Here is a 23,077-nt window from a genome sequence, read left to right as displayed (position 1 = left end):
TCACATGGTGAAATCACAGATATCAACAAGATAGGGCCACTATCCAGTACCCTAGACACAATAGAGTCACAATTCACAAGGTGCACGCCCACACACCCGTCACCTAGCATGTGCATCACCTCAACATCAATCATATAGCACGTAATTCAGGATTTCATACCCTCAGCACTAAGTTTAGAAGAGTAACTTATCTTAAACAAGCCAATTCCGACTCCGAGAAAGCCAAGAGATGCTCCAAGGATGACATCACGCGTGTAGCGACCTCCGAACAGCTCAAAACTAGCCAATAACAACTCAAATACAACAGATAAAGCCCAAATATACCATTACAACTGATAAAGATCGAATCCAAAAAATCAAATCCCAAATCCGGGCAAAAATCACACCCGGGCCCGCACCTCGAAACCCGATAAAACTCACAAAACCTGACAACCCATTCAATTACGAGTCCAACCACACTAGTTTCACTCAAATCTGATTCCAAATCGGTGTTCAAAACTCAAAAATTCCTATTATGAAACTTTAGGCCAAAACCCCCAATTTCCACTTTAAAATTCATCAACCAATTGCCAAAAATGAAGATAGATTCATGGAATAAAATCAAAACTGAGTAGAGAACACTTACCCCAGTCCTTGTGATGAAATTTGCTTCAAAAATCACCTCCATCCGAGCCCCACATCTCAAAATATGAAGAAAAAACAAAACCCTCGATTTTTATATAGCTTCTGCCCAGCACTTTCCATATTTGCGGACAAATTGTCGCATCTGCGACCACCGCATCTGTGGTAAAAACTTCGCTTCTGCGTAAATAACTTTGCCCAGAAATCCTCGTACCTGCGGATGTCGAATCCCGCTTCTACGAAGCCTTACGCACCTGCGATTCCAAGTCTCGCATCTGCGCGCACGCAGGTGCGCTACAAAATCCGCTTCTGCGGTCTTCCTCACCCAGCCTCTTCTCGCTTTTGCGACTCCACGAACACTTTTGCGACCATCGCACCTGTGCAAACCAGCCGCAGGTGCAGTCATACCATAACCAAAAACCTTCAGCAATGCAACATGAAATGAAAATGATCTGAACCTCGTCTGATACTCACCCGAGCCCCTCGAAACCCCGTCCAAACATACCGATAAGTCCCACAACATAACACAGACCTACTTGAGGCCTCAAAACACACATAACAACATCGAAACGACGAATCACACCTCAATTCAAAATCATTGAACTTTGAAACTTCAAACTTTCACAACCGATGCCGAAACCTATCAAATCACGTCCGATTGACCTCAAATTTTGCACACAAGTCACATTTGACATTACGGACCTGCTACAACTTTTAGAGTCGAAATCCGACCCCGATATCAAAAAGTCCACTCCTGGTCAAACTTTCTCGCCATCTCAAGCCAAATTCTACTACAAACCTCCAAATCACAATCCGGACGCGCTCCTAAGTCCAAAATCACCCAACGGAGCTAACGGACCCATTAAAAATCCAATCCAAGGTCAAATACTAAAAAGTCAAACTTGGTCAAACCTTTCAAATTTGAAGCTACTAGGTGAGAAACGTTCTTCCAAATCAATTCCGAATAACCTGAAAATCAAAACCGACGATCCACATAAGTCATAATACATCATACGGAGCTACTCATACCCTCAAACAATCGAGCGAAGTACAAATGCTCAAAACGAGCGGTTGGGTTGTTACATTATAATTCCTTCTAGGTTTCTGATGAAAGTTACCTCTAGTAGAGGAAACAAAAGCAGCAGCAGAATCTTGACTTTCTATAGAAACACTAATATGAGCAATAGCTCTTTAACTCTCCCTCTCCATTAGCATCGAATAAGCTTTGTTAACAGTAGGAGCAGGGATCATCATTAACAACTGACTTCTCGCTTGTTCATACGACACATTATCACATGAGAAATTGAAGAAGATTCAATCTCTCCGTAAACACAACAAACTCACGAGATTTCTCACAATCACAACCAGAAATAGGTGCTAGACTATCAAATTCTGCCCACAACAAACGTAATTTCGAGAAATATGATGAAATTGAGCTAGTACCTTGATTTACTGTGGCAATACTTTTGTGAATCTGGAAAATTCTGGAGAGATCAACCTTGTCGAACCTTTCGTTCAAATCATTCCACACAGCACTGGCATTAGAGGAGTAAACGATTCCACTAAGTAGCTTTGGCGAAACATAATTCATTATCCATGACAACACTATCGGATCGCATCTGTCCCAGAGATCTACTAGATTAGGACCGTAATTCTCACGTTTGCAGTTGCCATCTATGAACCCTAACTTGTTTCGTCCTAAAATGGCAATCTTCATAGCTCGACTCAACACAGAGTAATTCTCTGGACCTCTCAGCTTCAATGAGATCAAAATTGTTCCTGAATTATCATTAGCATTCAGAAACAAAGGATGATTGTGACCTAATTTTTCTGGAGCTTCGTTATCAACTTCGGCCATTGATGAGCTCACATGAACACACTGATTGATCGATTAATCTCTTGTGGTAGGCTCTGACACCATGTCAAATTATCAGATGCGGTAATGCAAAGAGAACTAGAATTGAAGAAGAAGAAAAATTGGAGAGAAAGTCAGAACATTTCTCATTTCTTCATACTCTACAAATGAGCTAAAGTGCAGATATATATACAGAGCTTAGTGTTCTAAAACACTGAGTTTTCTAACTCAACTACTAACTCTAGTTAAGTTACTAACTACCTTGCGAACTACACACCTAACTATCTTTCTAACTAACTAATGCCACATCAGCTTGTTATACTCTGAACATATTGTTATATTGAGATGCTGTTATAAAGAGGTCAGACTGTAATAATTTTTTATGCGTTTAGATCAAGTCATTTTTCTTATAGAAGGTCACGAATTTACCACTTCTAATGCACCGACTGCATCATACGTAATATAACAAAATAATTAAGTAATAATACGGACAACGCAATTCACAGTCACAATCCGAAGATTAACACTGTTATTTTATAAAGGTATCAAATTACCCAAACGAGATCTTTATCAACTTTACATTTTCTATAAAATTACTACATTAATTAATGCTTGTAAGTAAATGTTTTATTTGATGGTTTTTTTTTTTGTCCCAATATCCTCCACTAGCTATTGCCTAGGGGTCGTTTGATATATGATGGATAATCAAAAATAATTATAGGATAAAAATTTGGTACCGTCTTATCCCTTGTTTGGTTACTATTATTGGAATAAGTTAACACAAGGTTAAAACTCAGGATAAATTATATCTGTTAGAAGATAAAAGATCAATCACAAGAGAAGTTATCACAAAATAAAACAATAAAATTAACAATCTCAAGATTAATATAATATACTAAACAATCAAGAAAAAATAAAATCAAAATAACTAGTTTTAACATAACTTATTTCAATATAATTAATTCTAACATAACTAATTTCATCATAACTTATCTCCAAACTAAAAGACTCTTAAAACTTTTTGCTTAACCGTTGAGAACTTGCAAATTAGAGTAGCTAGACGTGTCGTGGTGTCGATTAGAAAGAGGGGAAAAGAAAAAAAACAATAGTAATAAAAAGGTGACCTCACTGAATAAGATGAGTCAGTACTATGCCTTGAGCTTCTTGTGTTTGGTGAAGAACCGACTGTTCTAACGTAAGCAAGCGGTCATTTAAGGGATTTCACGCTGACACGTGGCGTGTCAGCTGTGGGTCCAAGAAAAGCCTTCCTGTCCTTTGCTTCCTTCACACACCACACGCTTTAGACAAGAATCGGACGGCGCGGTCTTAGCGCCGTTACTAACTGTTACTGATTCTCAATTTGTACGAATTATTTTGACCAACATTTTCTTTAACTACTACTAGGACTATTATTATCAATTTTAAACTGTAAAAGTTTTTTACCGCCAAAGGTGCCGATGAGGTAATTGATTGAAATTCATTCTTTTTTAACATTTTTAATTACTCAACTCATTTTATTACTGTTATGCAACTTATTGTAGATGTGGTGAGATCATTCATACTGTGGCCGTTACGTCTGGCATCACGAAGTCCGACGTGGCATTTTCCTATTGGAATCACAAATGAAACGCCTCACAGGCTTCTTTGAACGCCGAACTGTCCCCTTTGACTTTCTTCTTTTATACAAAAAAGAAGAAGTTGGAGTTAGAGTTAACTTTGGACCCTCTTCCAAATTTTGTTGTGTGACAATCAAGTCCTACTTTTGGATCTAATTACAGATAATTCCTTTCCAGTTTTAATTTCGTCTTCAATCCTCATCTCAACCAGATGGAATTTCTTCTTTTCTAAGTAGAATGAAAGCAAATTCAATAAGATCAATTCTTTAAATATTGTAAATTGGATGTTGAATGTGAGTATTTACATATAATACTGATCATTTTATTGGGTCAAATTGTATGTAAAAGTGACTAATTAGGTTAATTATATACAAATACACAGAAAGTTCCCTATGAAATGATGCTTTTAATTATTGCTGGACCCTTCTTCTGTGTTCATCTTAAAACTGTTGATTACACTTATCGGAACTTAAAGCATGTTTGGCCAAGTATGTAGGATGTCATGAGTACTTTTTTCCTAAAAGAAAATGCTTATTTTAGAGAGTTAGAGGCAATGCCGGCTGAATGGTAAAGCAGCCCAAGCAGTGGCTTCGGTCCCCCAAATTTTGGGGGCCCTATTTTTCATTGACAATAATTTTATGAATTAATTTTTATATAAAAAATTGATTATCTTAAAGCTAAAAAGTGTAGCTTTTTTTACAAAAAAGGAAAAGAAAATTTTGATTTGTTAATGATATTGACCCTTGAGTTTGAATAATCTGAAACATATAAAAATATCTTTAATTTTTTATTTAGTGAGTAAAATTGAGATTACTAGATGATAAAAATCTGAAAAAATATTGACTGAGCCTTGATTAAAACCTAATAGCCATTTTGACATGATAGTTTAGGCTTATTTTTCAAATTATACAGCGTTAAAGGAAAGATTACAAGTAGAAGATAAAACTCTAATCGCTATACTTAGTAAGATAACAAAACTTGATTTTTCTTGATGCTTATATTCCTTATAGAATAAAATATACCGAGGAAAGAAGTTTTTCCAAATTAAAATTGATAAAATCTTGTATAGAATCAACAATGTTCCATGAGAAGCTAACTGGATCACATTAGTAGTATTACCAGTTGAAAAAAATTATTAGAATAACTTGATTATAAAAAAATTATCAATAATTTGCATCTAAAAAAGTTAGGAAAATATACTTCAAATAAAAATAGTATATACTTTTAATTAAAAAAATAAATGTCTCTCATCAAAATTTTACTTTAGGCCACCAACAATGTTGAACAGCCCCTGATTAGAGGTGTATTTTAGCAAGCTTTTAAGAGAAAAGGAATGCTTTTGAGTATGATCAAAAGTTGTTTCTCATAAGCTGAAAAGTAACATTTACCCAAAAGCAGTAATTTAAGTTGTTTTAAATCTTCCTCTTGGAAAAAATACTTAAAAATAATCTTTCCCTTGCTAAACCTGAATTGCTGCTTAAATAAGCTAGATAATAATTTTACTTGTCCCCAACTCTAAAGTACAGTGCATTTTCGGGGATCATCCTAAAAAAAAATCCAAATTATTTAGTCAGACATAAATTACTTCTCTTTAAAAATATTTTTTTAAATAACTTCTTTACAAAAATACTTATCAAAATAAGCAGATTTTTAAAATTTCGCCAAATTGACCATAAATGAGAAAACGTGATTAAATCAATCATCTGAGAAATCTAAACCAAAACTTTCTTGGTGCTTCGACGCCAGCTAATACTTGGTGTAAATAATGTTGTGAAAGCTTCAAAAATAACTTTTTGTCGAAATTAAAGCTCATTTATCAATTTTTAACTATATTGGAAAAGTTATATTAATTTCATTTTTCATAATGTTTGATAGAATTCCCAAGGCAACTAGCTAGCTTCTAAGTCCCATGCATGACAATGAAATCATCGCATGATGAGTGAATTTATGAACATAGAAAAGCAATGACATTATATAGTAGTGTTTTTTTTTTCTTTCTAAAATAGATATTAGAATAGTTCTTGTTTTTCTTCGAAGAAGGGATGAGTGTATGGGTTAAAATCTGACCCTGATGACTGGAGGCGGAGACGATAAGAGTTCGACCCTGTCATGGTTGTGCTCACGAGGTGTAATGGCGATGGGCCCCACGGTTTCCACCGAGGTCAGGCCGTTAGAAAGCTTATATCGCAGAACAAGCGTGCTGTCTTAGGCAAGTAATAAAGGACTGTCATGGGAAAGCACGCAGTTCAAAGACCGTTGGATAAACTCATAAAAGGGAACATTGTCAATATATATAGGGGGATCCAGGTCTGGCTATGAAGGGAGAGGAATATTACAAAACCGTGAGGGGAAGATTTCTCAGCTATCAACAGCTTCCTTTTCTTCTTTTATGCTATTTCGATTGTAGTACAAGCCTGTTACAGATGTAAGCTTACCATTCCCACTTGATGTATGATAGCCCTCTTAAGAAATACTAAATCAGTTTATTCATCTCCAATTTTTATACTCAATATGTTACGATCTAGAGTTAATTACGTTTGGCTAAGATTTACCTTCTATCTCTCTATTAATTGGTTTAATATTATTGGCTCAAATAATGAGATACATTAATTAGCTATGTAACTAAGTGTTTAGATGTTATATACTTATCGTTTCTTTAATCAGTGTCCTACAAACTGTTATACAAGGACAAACGATTAATACAAGAATTAACCGCCTTAATAATTTTACTTTTTGAAGTGACGTACGTCTATCATTTAAGAGTGAACAAAAGTGGTAATTGCTGTAAAGTAGCTACCACTTTGTCCAAATTACGAGTTAAACCAAAGAATATGCATTCCATTGTAAGCTAAGCCAACCAATTAATGAAGTGAAATTTAATTGAGCAAAAATGAAACAATTTGAATTATATGCCATATAACTTTACAAGAAATTCTCTAACACATTGTAAATTTAGCATGAATAATAAAACTTCGGATTTAACCAACGTTTTAAAAAGGCAGGGGCGTGAGGCAAGGCATTTTACCTTTGACAAGGCGAGGCGTATGCCCTGAGACATGGGGCATAAGTTCGACGGATCTTTAAATTTTACTAATCTCAATAATTTTAAGATAGTATAAAATAAAAAATAATTATAAAATTATGTTAAATCGCAAAACTATAACAAAAATATCTATTTAAAAATATTTGTAAATTATAATTCAACTATGCATAATACGAACAGTATGATATATATCATAATATGCAAATTAGCTGCAACATCGTTACAACTCAAACATCAAAAGTAATGTATTCGATGCGAAATCTTATATATATATATATATATATATATATATATATATATATATATATATATATATATATATATATATATATATATATATATATATATATATATATATCTATTAAGGAGTAATGAATTTTGAAAGAATTTCGATATTATAATTTGATATTTTTAAAAATACTTCTTTCATTTAATATACTTTCTATTTGAAAGAGAATTTATATAAAAATATAATTCACAATTTAAATATGATTCTCTAGCATTATTTATTTTTATGTTTCAACAAGTTAATATAGGGACACATAATTCACCATATTATACCATGATAACTGTCAATTAATTCTTAACGAAAAAATAGTAAGTCAACCAACCTGGTTATACTTGAAAAGTTTGTTTTGTGGATTTTGGAATTAATAGTCACCATATCTTTTTTCAAAAAAACTTTTTTGAAACGAAATTAGGGAAGACCCATATTCGCCATCGGAACTCTTTGCTGTCGGAACGCCCTACTCTCTTGGTTCCGTGGGCGTTTGTGTGTTTTGCAGGTATCACTTGGTGGTTGTTTGGCGGCGGCAGGGAGGTGCATGTGCACAAGCAGTAGAGCAGCAGCTATACGCCGAGTTCCGCAGCATCGAGAGTATACCAAGTCGAAAGTTCCAGGTTCTATTCGCGGTAATTGGTACCTCCCGCCTCCTGTTTCTCTGTCTCTTGTGTTAGTTACTTTGTAGTCGTAGTATTTCGTACTAGTCTAGTTAGTCTAGTCTGTGTGGTGTTTTTTCTTTTTTAATATTGGACCATCGTAGGTATAGAGACTGTGGTTTGCAATGGCAGAGTAGGGTCATGTCCTCGAGGAGGTCGGGTGGTGGGGAGGGGGGGAGGGCAAGGGTCAGGGGGTGTGACGGGGCCCAAAGGGGGTAAGGGAACAAGGTCGCCTATAGGTTGAGAATTGGATCGTGGAATATAGGGACGTTGACGGGTAAGTCTATAGAGCTGGCGAAGATTCTCCAGAAGAGGAGGGTCAATATAGCGTGTGTGCAGGAGACTAGGGGGTAGGATCGAAGGCGATGAATGTAGACGGGTATAAATTATGGTTCTCTAGGGTCGTGAAGGGCAAGAACGGAGTGGGCATTTTGGTGGATAGGGAGCTCAGAGAGTCGGTGGTAGAGGTTAGGCGGGTGAATGACAGATTGATGGCGAAGAAGGTAGTAGTTAGAGGGAGAACTCTGAATGTCATTAGCGCTTACATGCCGCAAACGGGCTTGGACGAGGAGGTTAAAAGGCGCTCTAGAAGGCGTTGGATGAGGTGGTGCGGGGTATTCCACCTACGGAGAAGCTATTCATAGCAGGGGATTTCAATGGTCATATTGGGTCGTCTGCTAGTGGCTATGGTGAGGTGCACGGTGGCTTTGGCTTTGGTGAAAGGAATGGGGGTGGTACCTCATTGTTAGATTTCGCTAGCACTTTTGAGTTGGTAATCGTGAACTCTATGTTTCCGAAGAGGGAGGAACATTTGGTTGCTTTCCGGAGTATGGTGGCTAAGACTCAGATTGACTATCTACTCTTCAGGAGGTGTGATAGGGGGGTTGTGCAAGGATTTCAAGGTAATCCCAAGTGAGAAACTCACAACTCAACATAGGCTCCTAGTGATGGACGTGGGTATCTTGATGAAGAGCAAGAAGAGGTTTGTCCGGGGTCAGACGAGAATCAGGTGGGGAGCTTTGTCTAAGGATAATGTACGGGAGTTGGAGGGGAGGTTGACGACTATGGGTGCCTAGAAGAGTGGTAGGGACGCGAGAACTATGTGGACGGCAACAACGGACTGTAAAGGGAGGTAGCGAGAGAGGTGTTGGGAGTTTCGAAAGGTTACTTTGGCAGGCACCGAGGCGATTGGTGGTGGAATGATGTGGTCCAAGGTAAAGAGAAAGCCAAGAAAGCGGCTTACATTAAGTTAGTAGAGTGCACCGACGAGGATCAGAAGAGAGCGAACAGAGAAAGGTATAAGGAGGCTAGGAAGGAGGCGAAATTAGCGGTCACAGAGGCTAAGACTGCTGTATTTGGTCGGTTGAATGAGGAGCTTGGGGGCAAATGTGGAGACAAGAAGTTATTCCGGTTAGCCAAAGAAAGAGAGAAGAAGGATCACGACTTGGATCAAGTGAGGGACATCAAAGATGAGGACGGTCGAGTATTGATGGAAGAGGCCCAGATTAGGCAAAGATGGCATTCGTGCTTTCATAAATTTCTGAATGAAGCGGGGGATGGAAACATCGTATTAGGGCAATTGGGGCACTCCGAAAGCCACCGCGACTTTAGGTATTGTAGGAGCATTAAGGTTGAGGAGGTCGTGGGTGCAATGGGTAAGATGAGTCGGGGAAAAGCAACCGGACCAGACGAGATTCCAATAGAGTTTTGGAGATATGCAGGTAGAGCAGGCTTGGAGTGGCTGACTGGGTTGTTTAATGTTATCTTCAGGATGAAGAGGATGCCTGATGAGTGGAGGTGGAGTAATATGGTTCCGGTGTACAAGAACAAAGGTGATATACAGAATTGTAACAACTATAGGGGTATCAAGCTACTAAGTCATACCATGAAAGTTTGGGAGAGGGTGGTGGAAGAGAGGATAAGGAGGGAGGTGTTTATATCGGAAAACCAGTTCGGATTCATGCCGGGTCGTTCTACTACGAAAGCTATCCACCTTATTAGGAGGTTGGTGGAACAATACAGGGATAAGAAGAGGGATTTGCATATGGTGTTTATTGACCTAGAGAAGGCGTATGACAAGGTCCCCAGGGACGTCCTTTAGAGATGTTTGGAGGTAAAAGGTGTGTCGGTAGCTTACATTAGGGCGATAAAGGATATGTATGATGGATCTATGACTCGGGGTAAGACTGTGGAAGGTAACTAAGAGCCTTTTCCGATGGTTATGGGATTATACCAAGGATCTACGTTCAGTCCGTTCCTATTTGCCCTGGTGATGGACGCACTGACACACCATATACAAGTAGAGGTACCATGGTGTATGTTGTTCACTTATGATACAGTTCTGATTGATGAGACACGAGGCGGCGTTAATGGAAGACTGGAGGTATGGAGGCAGGCCCTGGAATCTAAAGGTTTCAAGTTGAGTAGGACTAAGACGGAATATGTGGAATGTAAGTTCAACAAAGTGACGGGGGAAGCGGATGTGGAAGTCAGGCTTGACTCACAGGTCATCCTCAAGAGAGAAATTTTTAAGTACTTAGGGTCAATTATCTAGGGAGATGGGGAGATAGACGGGGATGTTACGCACCGTATTGGGATGGGGTGGATGAAATGGAGGTTAGCGTATGGAGTCTTTTGTGACAAGAATGTGCTACCGAAACTCAAAGGTAAGTTCTATAGAGCGGTGGTTAGACTGGCCATGTTGTATGGGGCTGAGTGTTGGCCAGTCAAGAAGTCACATATCCAGAAGTTGAAAGTTGTAGAAATGAGGATGTTGAGGTGGATGTATGGGCACACTAGGCTGGATAAAATTAGGAGTGAAGATATTCGGGAGAAGGTGTGCGTGGCTCCGGTGGACGACAAGATGCTGGAAGCGCGGCTTAGATGGTTCGGACACGTGCAAAGGAGAAGTCTAGATGCCCCGGTTAGGAGGTGTGAGCGGTTGGCTTTGGCAGGTACGAGAAGAGGTAGAGGGCGGCCTAAGAAGTATTGGGTCGAGGTGATTAGACATGACATGGCGCGGCTCCAGATTTTCGAGGACATGGCTCTAGATAGGAAGGTGTGGAGGTCGAGCATCAGGGTTGTAGGTTAAGGGGTAGTCGAGCATTAGGGTTGTAGGTTAAGGGGTAGTTGGGCGGTCGATTTATGTTGTGTTTCACTTTTTTGTATAATATTTGTGGTACTGTTTTTCCATCTATTTGATGTCTCTCACGTTGCTGATATTACTTTTTTGGGATTTGTTATCACAGATCTATTGTATCTGAGCCAAGGGTCTCCCGGAAACAGCCTCTCTACCCCCTCCGGGGTAGGGGTAAGGTCTGCGTACGCTTTACCCTCCCCAGACCCCACTGAATGGGATTTTACTAGGTTGTTGTTGTTGTAATTACTAGCTAATACTGAGCTATTAAATTAATAAGTATCGTATCTCGTAAGCGTGAAAAAAATAACATTTAGGAAAATAATTATAAAAAATATTATGGATTATTATATAATAAAGACATAACAAGAGTTAATAAATATAAACTTTTAAATGAAAGATTTATTTTAAAATTACTATCATAGAAGTCTTAGTGGATAACGTGCAATAATTTTTATTTAAATTATGACATAAAATACTCTCAAATTAATGATTTATGATTAAGAAAAAAGTAATTTGAAATAGTCAACGTTTTGTTAAGAAAATTTGAGGATTTACAAGGTTAATTACACACAATTGCATAAAGTTCTATGAGGCGAGCCCAGTATGCCAAGCATTGATCGTGTCCGGGGAGTAAGCCTTGACAACTGAGGCGTAAGTCTCACGGAACTAAGCCTCATACATAAGCCCAGAGGCGTTTTATGAGTGCTCTGCCCTAGGGCGAGCCCCGGGCGAGACCCAATTCTGCCTTTTAAAATAGAGGATTTAACTAATATCGACCGGCATGGTAAAATTAAATTACACTATAAATTATCTTTTTCGTTATAACCAGCCGCTTACCCTTTTTCCTGATATAGTATCAATATACATGCTTTGTTAGGGAGTTACATGTAATTGGCATTTGGTGATCATGACTTTATACATACAATAAAGATTCTTTGCACAAGCAGATACTTAAAAGTTTAATACTTTTATGCTATGAATGATTGACTTTTTATGAAATTAATGAAGTAACTGGCTCAGTTTTAAAAATTTAAACTAGCTAGTCATATGCGTATCGATAAACATTCTTCATCATTAGATCAATCATATATTTAGAATCATGCACGTCAAGAGCGCGCATCTAGCGCAACCTAACCTTAGCTTTTCATGCATCTTATAATATATACAGATAGATGAAATTTATCTTGCTCATTTGAATGAGAAACTGCAACTAAATGGAAGAAAAAATGGATCCCATTAGAGGAAAAAAAAATAGATAGTGAAGCCAAAATGGTAAATCTATGAATATACTCTTTTTTGAAAACCTACATTTTGGTTAACTTGGTGACACGATATGATTGATAGTTCGGCTAAATAAAACAATAAAGTTCCTCCTGGATAAATTATTTTTATGGTTAATCTTCACACGTATTCGCAATTTTGCTACAAGAGGAAAAATACAATCGACGCGAATTCACTTAAAGTGGACTAAGATAAATAAATAGCAAATTATTTAGTAGCTTGAATGAGAAAATCTAAAATTAAAAAGAAAAAGGATGGCTGTCAATATCACCCCCATCTTTTCATTTTGATGGAGTTATTTCAAGTGCTGCAATACCAACTTAGCAAATCTAGATATGGTTAGACAATGGACAAGAATCTATGATAATGATTTTGCTACAAATGTTATTTTTAATACAAAATTGTTACTTTCTTCCTTCCCTTCTTGATTTCCCATCTTTTCCTTTTCAGTTTCGCGACAAATTGACATGTTTGATGTAAACATTAATATATAATTAATCACCAATTCACCATAAACTTAAAATATTAGTGTACTAATACAGCTCAGCATGTATAGCTTAAAAAATTTCACACTCCTTAATTCTTATACTAACACTCTAGGAAAGAAAGGAAATAGAAACAAATACACCTAAATTAATATACAAATCTTATGCTAGTGTAGTAATAATAAACCACTTAAGTAGCTTTTTAGGTAATTATGTCATTCCAACAAACTCTTTATGTATAGAAAAAGCTTAGAAAGCCGTTTCTATTTGGATTATTTAAATGAAAAATTTATAAAAGAATGAAAAGATGAGGTAGAATGAATTCCTTTTCAACGTCGAAAAGGAGAGATATAGTTGGCGTCTTTTGCCCTCTACGCAGCTTGAAACACGCAGAGAAAGGCTAATATAGACACTCCCATTGACACGTTTCAACATCTATCTCTCTCTCTCTCCAAAAACTATTCTCTTATTTTGTAAGTTTGTGTATATAGCAATGGTTTTTTTCTAGTATAAAGCAAGATTGGATGTATTCTTCTTGTATTACATCAAAAGTGGTATAAAAAGAGAGCCAAAAGAAAAATAGATTATTATTGCTAGAAGAAAGAAAAAAAAAAGAAAAAGAAAAAGAAAAAACATGAGGGGGTGTTGCTAATGCTAGGTAGCAAAGGCCAAAACTCACGAGAGGAAGGAAGATAAATAAAAAGGCAGTTGGCTTATCGCATGTTTGCTTCACGCAAGCAGCTAAATGGGGTTTGCTTCATCGCGTGGCTTTAAAGACTTCATTTAGTGTTTAAAACACCCCCCCTCTCCACTAATATACACACTTCAAATAAAAAATAAAATTTAATACCAACAAATACCACCAACCAAACCCTAGTAAGTACTCCCTCTATTCTTCTTCTTCTTTAGAACCCCTTCAAATTATGTTATATCAAGTTCCAAAAGAGGTGAATTCTCCAAGAAAATGAGTTCAAATAATCCTAGTAATTGCACTGGCGGTGGGATCACCGCCACGGGCGGAGGAGGAGTTGGTGGTGGAACTAGTGGAAGTAGTAGCACCGGAGGTGGTGGAGGAGGAGGAGGGCCATGTGGTGCTTGTAAATTCTTGAGAAGGAAGTGTGTAGCTGGTTGTATATTTGCACCTTATTTTGATTCAGAACAAGGTGCAGCCCATTTTGCAGCTGTTCACAAAGTATTTGGAGCTAGCAATGTTTCAAAACTTCTCCTTCATATTCCTGTCCATAAACGTCTTGATGCTGTTGTCACCATTTGTTATGAAGCTCAAGCTCGACTCCGAGATCCTGTCTATGGCTGTGTTGCTCACATCTTCGCTCTTCAACAACAGGTAAACTTCTATATTAAACTGTCTCTGTGTCTGTGTCTGTGTCTGTGTCTGTGTCTGTGCGTATATAAGTTAAATCCAACTATAGACTCAACTGTGTTTCTTGCCATGACTATAGATTGGTTAACACTCATTATCTGAACTTTGTTTCTTGAAAAAGACTCATTTGTCCTCCCCAAGAATAGTTTTAACTCGTGGGGGTTGCTTTTTTTTAATTATTCAAAGTCTGTCTTATCATCAAAGTTGGTAAAATAAAGACACCCCTCTCTTCTTCCGTTACAAATCGTTTTGCTTCTTCTTTTAGAACTTCTCCAACAACTGATTATCAATGCCTTCACTCTACTTCCACGTTATGTTTTCATATTTAGAATAAATACAAAGCATAACCCCATATGCGTATTCAAGAATCTCCATTATTTTTTAACCATTTTCTCCATGCGTTACGAATATGATCAACTCTGAATTAAACACTCTTAATTCCCAGTTTCTTGTTCAGATTTTTCCAAAGTTCAAAGGGATTTAAGATTATGATGATCTTGAAAAAAGAATACCTTATTCATTAATATTTTTTCAAAAGACTCAAAATTTTAGGACGAGTGAAAAGAGACAGCTTTCACGCATTAATTAGTGTTTTGTGTGAAGAAAGCAAAGAAGAAATGTATGTAGGAAATAAAGCCTTCTTGTTAATTGAGGAACATGGTCTTGGATCTGGCATTGGTTGTCAAAAGTAAAGATTTCTTAAGGTTGCGATGAGTATGTTTTAAGATTTTGAGTTGGCATATGTAAATTGTCTCACATTTTTTGTGTCCAATAATAAACTAAATTAAACTCCTAGCTATATATGAGTGAAAATAATGTACTTAGATCTTGAACAAGCTTTTCTTGTACAAAGGGAAACGGACCATGATGTATTGCATTTAGGGAACAGTTTTATACTTTGCTGAATCAATAAGTCGTACAATAAATCCTTGTGGTCCAGCCCTTTTCCGACCTTCGCGCATAGCGGAAGCTTTGTGCACCGGACTGTTTTTTTACGATGATGCGGGCAACAGTACCACTACTCTTTATCTTGTATATCTCTTTGAATTTTGCTGTTATTAAGGAAATGGTCGGCATAGGCCTAGAATCTCCATTTCTTCCCCTTCTTCTCCTTAGTCAAAATTCATAGAAATATTCTTCTCTTTTTTAAAAAAAAATAATCAGTCTTTTTTTTCTTTAGAGCAAAATGAAAATATAATATAATTTGGTTATTTTTAGCACAAGGGACAATGACCACTCTTTTGTTGTTTCTCTAAGAAGCATGTTGAAACCGATACTCCTCAACTAGGATAATAATAAAAATTTAAAAAGTTTTCTTTAGTCCTTTCTTTTTCTCTCACCTTATATCCGGTTAACAGCTTGACTTAAGTTTGGTTCTTCAATTAGTGTATAGTGAATTATGTCTGCTTATATTGATAAACCTGTCCATTTTAAACTTTTTTTAACGTTAATTAACAGTGTAATATGTTTGTGTTCGCTGCATTCAGTTGCTTTCAGAATAAGGCAAATCTGTATGGAGGTCACTAATGAATTTTCCCTTAAATTTAATCTAAAATTAAATTTCAATGTTTGAAAAGTAAACCGGCCTGATTTCTTCTGAAAACAAAAGGTATACACTTTTATATTTTTAATAATTAATATCAAATGTCTTAGAAATCGATAATATATTTTGATCATGTAAATGGATTAAGAGATTTTTAATTAACGTTCCGCTTCAATAATTCACTTGTATTAGACAGTTAATTAGATAATTCTCCGTGTCTGCTGGTTGACTTTGAAGGTTATTTGCTTCTTGCATTTTTTTTCTTTTCTTCTTTTTATTTATCATTTGGAGTATTGGGAATTGGTTAGATTACTTCTATGCTTCCCAAAAGAACCTAAATCAACTTCTATTCCTTTGAATTTGTCAGTAATACACAGATCCCAAAGTTTACCATTAATTAATGATGATGTATTAGATATATTGCACAAAGTATGGAATGTGAAGTAAATACGGGACCTTTAGAACCCAGCCATTGTATGATTTTGTCATTCTTATGGGAAAAATTTATCCCCCACCTCACTTTGTGTGCCTTTACCTGAGCTATATATTTGGGTTTTTTTTTGTTTTTTTGACTCTTGATTTAGGATTTGAAGTTTATATGTTCTAAATTAATAAATTATACATATACGATAAATTTTATAAGACAAATATATGATTTAGACAAAAGCTACTGAATTTCTTTTAATATGAACACTTTGATAACTTTACGACTTGTGAAATGTTATAAAACTTTTAAACTAGAAAATTTGAATCTCGAAACCTCTCCTTCGTCTTTCACTAGGGGTCGTTTGATTGAGAAACAAGGTATTTCAAGATTAATTATTTCGAGATAATTTATTCTGGGATTGTTATCCCATCCTTTTAGGGATCGTTTGGTCGGGAAACTAGTTATCTCGGGATTAATTATCCCGGGATCAGTTATCATGGGATTCCTATCCCACCCTCCCATAGGGATAAATTAAAATAATACTACAATCCCGGGATAACTAATTCTGGGATTAGTTATACCGTGATTTTATCCCAATCAAACGTGGGATAAACTCATCTCAAATTTAATCCTGGGATTAATTATCCATTGTCCCCCGTATCAAATGAACCCTCATAGGGATAATAATAACACTTAATCCCGGGATAACTAATTCCGAGATTAGTTATACTATGATTTTATCCTAACCAAACATGATATAATTAATTCATCTCAAATTTAATCCCGGAATTAATTATCCGTTTATCATTGGTGCCAAAGAAGCCCCAAATCTTCTATCAGAACTCAGCCAAATAGATCACTCAGAATGCATTTACCTAAAATTGCTTTTCCTTGTTTCCTTGTAACAGAAAGACACCCCATGATTACAAAATGGTTATTTAGACTACATAGCATGCAATATATATACACACACCTTTTTCTTTAGATTTTGATAAAGCAAATCTTTTCATGTAATCAAAATCTCGACTCTTTGTGAGAGTCACTCATGCATCATATAAGTTTATTTTTTTCTCTCTCAAATAATTAGATGGTTTTTTCTTTAAAAAAAAATAAAGCATAATTAATTCTGCCACTAGAGCTCCACGAAATTATATTGTTCATTTTTCAGGTATGGTATGTTAGTAAAGAAAACGTTTAATTTCTGTGCATTGATAGCGTACAGTTTTTTATCAACTCAGGTAGTGAATTTACAAGCAGAACTCTCATACTTACAAGCCCATCTCGCAACCCTAGAGCTTCCAACACCGCCGCCGCAGCCGCCTTCACAACAATCTCAGACACTGCTACCGCCACAGCCAGCAGCACTCTCCATAGCAGACTTGCCAACAGCAGGACCCTCAATATTGCCAGCAGCATATGATTTATCCTCACTTTTTGACCCAATGGTTCAACCCTCTTGGGCAATGCAGCAGCCACGGCCATCGCCTATGGACCCACGCCACTATGGCGGCGGCGCTAGAGCTCCGGTAGAGATGTCACCGTCGACCACCGGAGGCGGCAGCGGCGATCTTCAAGAGTTGGCACGTGAACTTCTGCATAGACATGGATCTCCTACAGTAGTGCAATGCACGGAATCCTCAGCTTTGCCACCACAGACCAAGTGACCAGACTTTGAGAACTGACCTTATGTTAAAAAGAAATGAGGGTTTGAATTTTAATTAATCAAAAATAGGTAAAGTCATTTCCATGACTACTCAATATCCTTTAATTTTACCCTATTTGTAATTTGTTGATGATCCTTCCCTTTTTGTTTGATGTACTTTTTTGGAATACTAATTACATTCAATATTAGTTAGTCTTAGATAATGCTTACTTTTAAATTACTCCGTGTGTGGTATAGCTACTACTTGATAACCTTAGCATTAAATCAGAGGGGTAACAATATTTAGTTTTTTGGATCTTTATTAAATTCTAGCATGGTTATGTTTTTATGGATTTGTTCCAAAAAATTTAGTGAAGGTAGGACACGTCAGCATAACTTTTTATTTGCAAAAAATCTTGTCTAGATTAGCGGTTCTTTTGCCTAGTATAAGAAATCTTGATTAGGATACGTAACAATATGATAAGTGATGGTTTAAAAGTTTTCTTTCATTAATTATTTATTATTGAATTGAGAATTCCTCAATATATTCAATAATTAATTAATAACTTCTACTCCACTGAGTATTATTGGATCTTCGATTTTCCTCTGATAGTATGCCGTTGATGTTGATCCTGATTCACTTGTAACGATCCGACCGGTCGTTTTGAGCATTTGCACTTCGCTCGCCAGTTCTCGGGCATGGTTAGCCCCGTTTTGATGTATTATGACTTATGTAAATCGTCGGTTTTGGTTTTCAGGTTAATCGGAACAGATATGGAAGAATGAGTCTCGTCAAGTTTGAAAGGTTTGACCAAGTTTTGACTTTTTAGTATTCGATCTCGGATTTGGATTTTTATGATTTGGTTCGCTTCGTTAAGTGATTCTGGACTTGGGAGCGCGTCCGGAATGTGATTTGGAGGTCCGTGGTAGATTTAGGATTGAATTGGCAAAATTAGAAATTTGGCGTTTCTCGGTCGGCAGTGGAAATTTTGATATCGGGTCGGAATGAGGAAATTCGAGTAGGTCCGTAGTGTCATTTGTGACGTGTGTGCAAAATTTCAGTTCATTCGGACGAGGTTTGATAGGTTTCGACATCGTTTGCGGAATTCGAAAGTTTGGAAGTTCTTAGGCTTGAATCCGAGGGTGATTTGGTGTTTTGATGTTGTTTTGAGTGTTCCGAAGGTTTGAGTAAGTTTGAATGGTGATATGTGACTTGTTGTTATTTTTGATTGAGGTCCCGAGGGCCCTGGGATGAATTCGGATGGTTAACGGAAGAGTTGGAATTGAGATTGTGCAGCTGAAGCTGCTGTTTCTGATGTTTCCGCACCTGCGGATTAGGGACCGCAGGTGCGAGGTCGCAGATGCGGTGGGGAAGCCGCAGATGCGGAACTTGAGGGCCAAGAGAAGACCGCAGATGTGGTGTGTTTGACGCATCTGCGGGACCGCAGGTGCGGTGCCTGGGGCACAGATGCGGTCCTGGGCGTTTAAGTTAAAACCGCAGGTGCGGTTGATTGGACCGCAAAAGCGGTTGCGCAGGTGCGAGAAAAAGGGCCGCAGGAGCGGAACCTATTTCCTCCATTTTTGAAGACGGGATTAGAGCTCTTGGGGAGTTTTGAAGAGGGAATCAAGGGGTTCTTCATTATGGTAAGTTTCTTGAGCCTAACACTCGTGATTATGGTGATTTTCAGTTGTTTAAGCATGAAATTAGTAGAAATTAAGGATGAAATTAAAGGGATTAGGGCTTGGAATTGGAGAGTTTAATTTGAGGGTTTGGGGGACCATTTGATGTCGGATTTTGATAATTTTGGTACGTATAGACTTGTGAGTGAAAGGAGTTTCTAGTGTTATGAGTTTTATTAGATTCGGAGACGTGGGCCCGGGGGCCGGATTTGGGCGAATTTCGAGATTTTGGTAAATTTGATGATTTTCGTATGGAATTGGTTCATTGGCCTATATTGATTGCATTGTAATGCTTTTGGGCAGACTCGAGATGTTTGGAGGCCGATTCCCGAGGCAAAGGCATCGCGAGGTAGGAATTTGACCGGTTCGAGGTAAGTAATGATTGTAAATCTTGACCTGAGGGTATGAAGCCCCGGATTTCACATCGTTTCACTATTTTGAGGTGACGCACATGCTAGATGACGAGCGTGTGGGCGTGCACCGTTGGGGATTGTGACTTGGTCCGTCCCATAGCAGTTATTAAGTTGCGTATTTGACTGAAAACTATATGACACTTATGTGTTTTAGAAAGAATTTCTATAATTTGGGTTGAATGCCATATTTGGGCCTCGTGCCAAAGCTGTTTGGACCCTTAGGGGCCTTTCCTTATTATTTCCTCACTGCTTTGATTTATGATCCGTACTCAGTCATGCTATGTTTTACTGATTTCATAACTCAGTCTTTATTACTCCGTTTTGATGCACAAAATGATATTTTGGGCTGAGCACCCTGTTTTACTGATAGCCTGAGTGGCTTGAGAGCTTTCTGACTGAGTGAGGCCGAGGGCCTGTGTTGTGAGGATATTATGGGATCAGGCTGCGCGTCGCAGCGTATTGTTACTGATTTGTGATTATGAGAAGCCGAGGGCCTGATTGATTATGCCACGAGGTGGCTTGTTATAGCGCTTGGGCTTTAGGAGCCCCCCGGATTCTGCACACCCCCAGTGAGCGCGGGTACCCTGAGCGAGTGCTATGATGTTTTGCCCGAGGGGCTGTTCTTGATTTATGTTGTGCCCGAGGGGCTGTTCTTGATTTATGCTGGGCCCGAGGGGTTGTTCTTGATTCATGTTGTGCCCAAGGGGCTGTTTACGAGTGGCTGTGAGATTTTCCGGAGGGGCTGATTCAGAGTGATATTATGCCCGAAGGGCGGTTTATGATCCATGTTGCCCGAGAAGTTGTATACGAACTATGTTTTGCCCGAGGGGCTGTTATGATTTTTATCACTTTTACTCTAAATTGCATTGAGTTTCTGTTGAAAACTGTTGAAAGCATCTTCAAATGATTTTCACTGAAAAACTGGGTTTTTTTTTAAACGAGAAGATTTGACTCATATACTGATTTGAAAGTATGTTGAACTTACTGAGTTTTTGTGATGTGAATTTTATGTGTTTCCTACTTCTCAGTCTTTATTTACCTTTATTACTTACTGAGTTGGCGTACTCACATTACTTCCTGCACCTTGTGTGCAGATCCAGGGGTTGCTGGACGTGCTAGCGAGCATTGATTTTTCATCCGCAGCGGATGTTTGCAGTTGGCAAGGTAGCTGCATGGAGATCACGGCCATTCTCTTCTCCCTCCTATCTCCCTGTAGATATTAGTAGTTGATTTCCAGACTATTTTAGTCTTGTTATATTTCGGGACAGTTTTAGTATTTGCTCATGACTTAATGACACCCGAGGTCGGGCTTTTAATTTGCATTTTGGTTTTGAATTTATCTTTTTATGGAAATTTCAGTATGAAAAAGGTTATTTCTAAATTTTAATGAAATGTCGAATCATTTTGGGGATGTGTCTTCTAGCCTAGTTTCATGATAAGCGCCATCACGACCGGGTTGGTTTTTGGGGTCGTGACAAGTTGGTATCAGAGCCTAGATTACACAGGTCTCACGGGTCATGAGCGGGTTTAGTAGAGTCTCGCGGATCGGTACGGAGACGTCTGTACTTATCTTCGAGAGGCTGCAGAACCTTTAGGAAATTCCACACTCTTGAATTCTTATCGTGCGTCATTGATTCAGCTTGAAGCGTAACTCTTTAAATTCCTTCCACGCGTTCGTATGCGCGCATGAGCGCTTTGTATCAACTGTGCATCGACGGCTTGTGATTCCCTGAATGAGTGACGAGATGTTATTTTGCGTGTGTTGATGTTGGGCCAGTCTGGAGGACTTGAGAACGGGTTTCGCCTGAAGCTTGAACACCGAGGTGTTGATTGTTTGAGCACGTGCTTTTGGGATTTACATGTTCGGCAGTGTCCCTATTGGTGGAAGTGATGGCTGGAGTACTATGTGATGAGTATGATGTGACTGCGAGATGTGTTCATATGATTTGGAGGTGACGAGGAGAGTCTGCTTGATGGTAAAAAAAAAAGAACTCTTTGGTGCTTGATTTCCATCTTTATTTGATGTATAGCCCCGGTTATGGGTGTGTTAAAGGATCTTTTCATGTTGTTTAGTTGGGGAGTGAAGTAGATTTCATGTTGTGATATGAGTTCGGACTCAGGAAGGTAAGTGATTGCTTGGTGTTTATGACGGTGGAAGGGTATAAGGAGATGTTAGTTTGAGGCGAAGCAGGTGGGTTATCTCCTGCGGAGTGTTCTGAGGGTTGTGTAATCCCTATGTTGTTTGTTGGGAGTTTTCTTTTACAAGAGACATATACGTGTTGCAATTTGAGTTTGGATCGCTTATGAGAGGGGGCTTGACTGTTACGAGGGTGAATGCGAGATTTGCAAATGATTTGAAGTACTAGATGGTTTGTGTCGCATGAGCTTATAAAGGGTTTAGTTGAATCTCACTATGGTATTATGGTAGTAATAGAGTATGGTCATTGTGAGTTTTTGTGTGTTTTGAGCTATGGCTTTGAGATAAGTGGGGGAGTCTGCTATTGATTAGTTGATTGCACGGTTATGTGTTGTATTGGTTTCAGTTTGAGGTATACCGGTGAATCAGTTGTGGCTTACAGAGGTTGAGATCAAGGATGACTCGAGTAAAGGGAATTTCTGGATACGAGTTGTATTAGGTTTTATGAGTATATGAGAATCATGGAATGATTTGAGTTGTTATTGGCGAAGGGTGTAATGTGCGTGGAGCAGAAATTTATCTGGTTGCATTAAGGTGGGGTTACATCCTTAGGTGTTGGAGTGCTAATGGAGCACAGGTCGTTCGGATCATTTGATCAGTCTAATTGAGATTTGAGCAGAGTGGATGACTCTCGAGAATGGTTCTGATGGATTCAGGATCTATATGTAACAATTGGGTATCTTAAGGATGTGTATTTGACTATAAACTGAGACTTACATTGAAAGGCGTCAAGATTTGTGGTATTTCTATATCGTAGTGGATCCTATATTTCGCTATGAGGAAAGGAAAGGAATAGCTTAAATTCATAGGGAGTC

At 37.9% G+C, this 23,077-nt stretch overlaps 1 protein-coding gene across 1 annotated transcript; it reads left to right on the top strand.

Annotated features, from left to right (window-relative positions):
* The first annotated feature begins 13,758 nt into the window (after positions 1-13,758).
* Positions 13,759-18,228, top strand: LOC109206246 (LOB domain-containing protein 30-like). Its single transcript, XM_019369060.1, has 2 exons — positions 13,759-14,324; positions 17,569-18,228. Exons 1-2 carry the CDS (start codon positions 13,944-13,946, stop codon positions 17,992-17,994), a joined length of 807 nt encoding a protein of 268 aa, XP_019224605.1. The 5' UTR covers positions 13,759-13,943; the 3' UTR covers positions 17,995-18,228.
* The last annotated feature ends 4,849 nt before the right edge of the window (positions 18,229-23,077 follow it).

The sequence above is a fragment of the Nicotiana attenuata genome, unplaced genomic scaffold, assembly GCF_001879085.1.
Source record: "Nicotiana attenuata strain UT unplaced genomic scaffold, NIATTr2, whole genome shotgun sequence".
NCBI classification, from domain to species: domain Eukaryota; kingdom Viridiplantae; phylum Streptophyta; class Magnoliopsida; order Solanales; family Solanaceae; genus Nicotiana; species Nicotiana attenuata.
Note: the sequence above shows the minus strand (reverse complement) of the source record. Positions and strands in the feature narration are given on the sequence as shown.

Excerpts from the sequence above, each read along its gene's own strand:
- LOC109206246 (XM_019369060.1), top strand. The coding sequence starts at position 13,944 with ATGAGTTCAAATAATCCTAGTAATTGCACTGGCGGTGGGATCACCGCC. Across the intron at positions 14,325-17,568 it reads TCTTCGCTCTTCAACAACAG|GTAGTGAATTTACAAGCAGA; the intron begins GTAAACTTCTAT and ends TTATCAACTCAG.